The 2,014-nt window shown below is 42.7% G+C and overlaps 1 protein-coding gene across 1 annotated transcript in view; it reads left to right on the top strand.

The window, feature by feature from the left end:
• Nucleotides 1-767: 767 nt before the first annotated feature.
• Nucleotides 768-2,014, top strand: part of plekha6 (pleckstrin homology domain containing, family A member 6) — a gene marked incomplete at its 5' end in the record, with an annotated part of 144,036 nt that continues 142,789 nt past the window's right edge. Inside the window, 2 exons of the mRNA XM_084445716.1 lie at nt 768-817; nt 940-1,026. Of these exons, the coding sequence (XP_084301842.1) occupies nt 768-817; nt 940-1,026 (137 nt within the window). The remainder of the gene's footprint in view (nt 818-939; nt 1,027-2,014) is intronic.

Below are 2,014 nucleotides of genomic sequence, written 5' to 3' on the forward strand. Positions count from 1 at the left end.
ATACGTTGGGTAGAGAGTCACCAACACTGATACGTTGGGTAGAGAGTCACCAACACTGATATGTTGGGTAGAGTTACCAAAACTGATATATTGGGTAGAGAGTCACCAACACTGATACACTGAGAGTCACCAACACTGATACGTTGGGTAGAGAGTCACCAACACTGAAACGTTGGGTAGAGAGTCACCAACACTGATACGTTGGGTAGAGAGTCACCAACACTGATACACTGAGAGTCACCAACACTGATACACTGGGTAGAAAGTCACCAACACTGATACGTTGGGTAGAAAGTCACCAACACTGATACGTTGGGTAGAAAGTCACCAACACTGATACACTGAGAGTCACCAACACTGATACGTTGGGTAGAGAGTCACCAACACTGATACGTTGGGTAGAGAGTCACCAACACTGATACGTTGGGTAGAAAGTCACCAACACTGATACGTTGGGTAGACAGTCACCAACACTGATACGTTGGGTAGAGAGTCACCAACACTGATATGTTGGGTAGAGAGTCACCAACACTGATACGTTGGGTAGACAGTCACCATCAGTGTACCCAGCGTCACTCTATGGGCACGTTGACTCATGGTTGTGTCACTGTTGTGTCCCAAACCAATCAAGGCTGGGACTGACACACACACACACACACACACACACACACACACACACACACACACACACACACACACACACACACACACACACACACAGGATAATCATGTCTTCTTAATAATTAATGACTGTGGTTGTTGCTGTGATGTCAGAGATCGATGGGATTGACCAGTCAACGATTGACAGCTCTCATGCGTGAGAGCATGGATCTGCACCAACATCCCATAATAACCCCACCCTCTCTCTCTCTCTCTCTCTCTCTCTCTCTCTCTCTCTCTCTCTCTCTCTCTCTCTCTCTCTCTCTCTTTCCTCTCCAGTCAAAATGACCCAAATGGACCAGCTGGACAGGCAGTGATCCACATCCAGCTGGAGGAGAACACCACACCACTACACGCATACCTGCAGTAAGTACAACCTTATAACAACCTTATTACAACCTATTCACAACCAATACACATACCTGCAGTAAATACAACCTTAGACCAACCTTATTACAACCTATTCACAACCAATACACGCATACCTGCAGTAAGTACAACCTTATAACAACCTTATTACAACCTATTCACAACCACTACACACATACCTGCAGTAAGTACAACCTTATAACAACCTTATTACAACCTAGTCACAACCACTACACGCATACCTGCAGTAAGTACAACCTTATAACAACCTTATTACAACCTAGTCACAACCACTACACGCATACCTGCAGTAAGTACAACCTTATAACAACCTTATTACAACCTATTCACAACCACTACACGCATACTTGCAGTAAGTACAACCTTATAACAACCTTATTACAACCTATTCACAACCACTACACACATACCTGCAGTAAGTACAACCTTATAACAACCTTATTACAACCTAGTCACAGCCACTACACACATACCTGCAGTAAATACAACCTTATAACAACCTTATTACAACCTAGTCACAACCAATACACACATACCTGCAGTAAGTACAACCTTATAACAACCTTATTACAACCTATTCACAACCACTACACGCATACCTGCAGTAAGTACAACCTTATAACAACCTTATTACAACCTATTCACAACCACTACACACATACCTGCAGTAAGTACAACCTTATAACAACCGTATTACAACCTATTCACAACCACTACACGCATACCTGCAGTAAGTACAACCTTATAACAACCTTATTACAACCTAGTCACAACCACTACACACATACCTGCAGTAAGTACAACCTTATAACAACCTTATTACAACCTAGTCACAACCACTACACACATACCTGCAGTAAGTACAACCTTGTCACAACCTTATTACAACCTAGTCACAACCAATACACATACCTGCAGTAAGTACAACCTTATAACAACCTTATTACAACCTAGTCACAACCAA

Source organism: Borostomias antarcticus (assembly GCF_949987555.1).
Source record: "Borostomias antarcticus genome assembly, chromosome: 11".
Classification (NCBI taxonomy): domain Eukaryota; kingdom Metazoa; phylum Chordata; class Actinopteri; order Stomiiformes; family Stomiidae; genus Borostomias; species Borostomias antarcticus.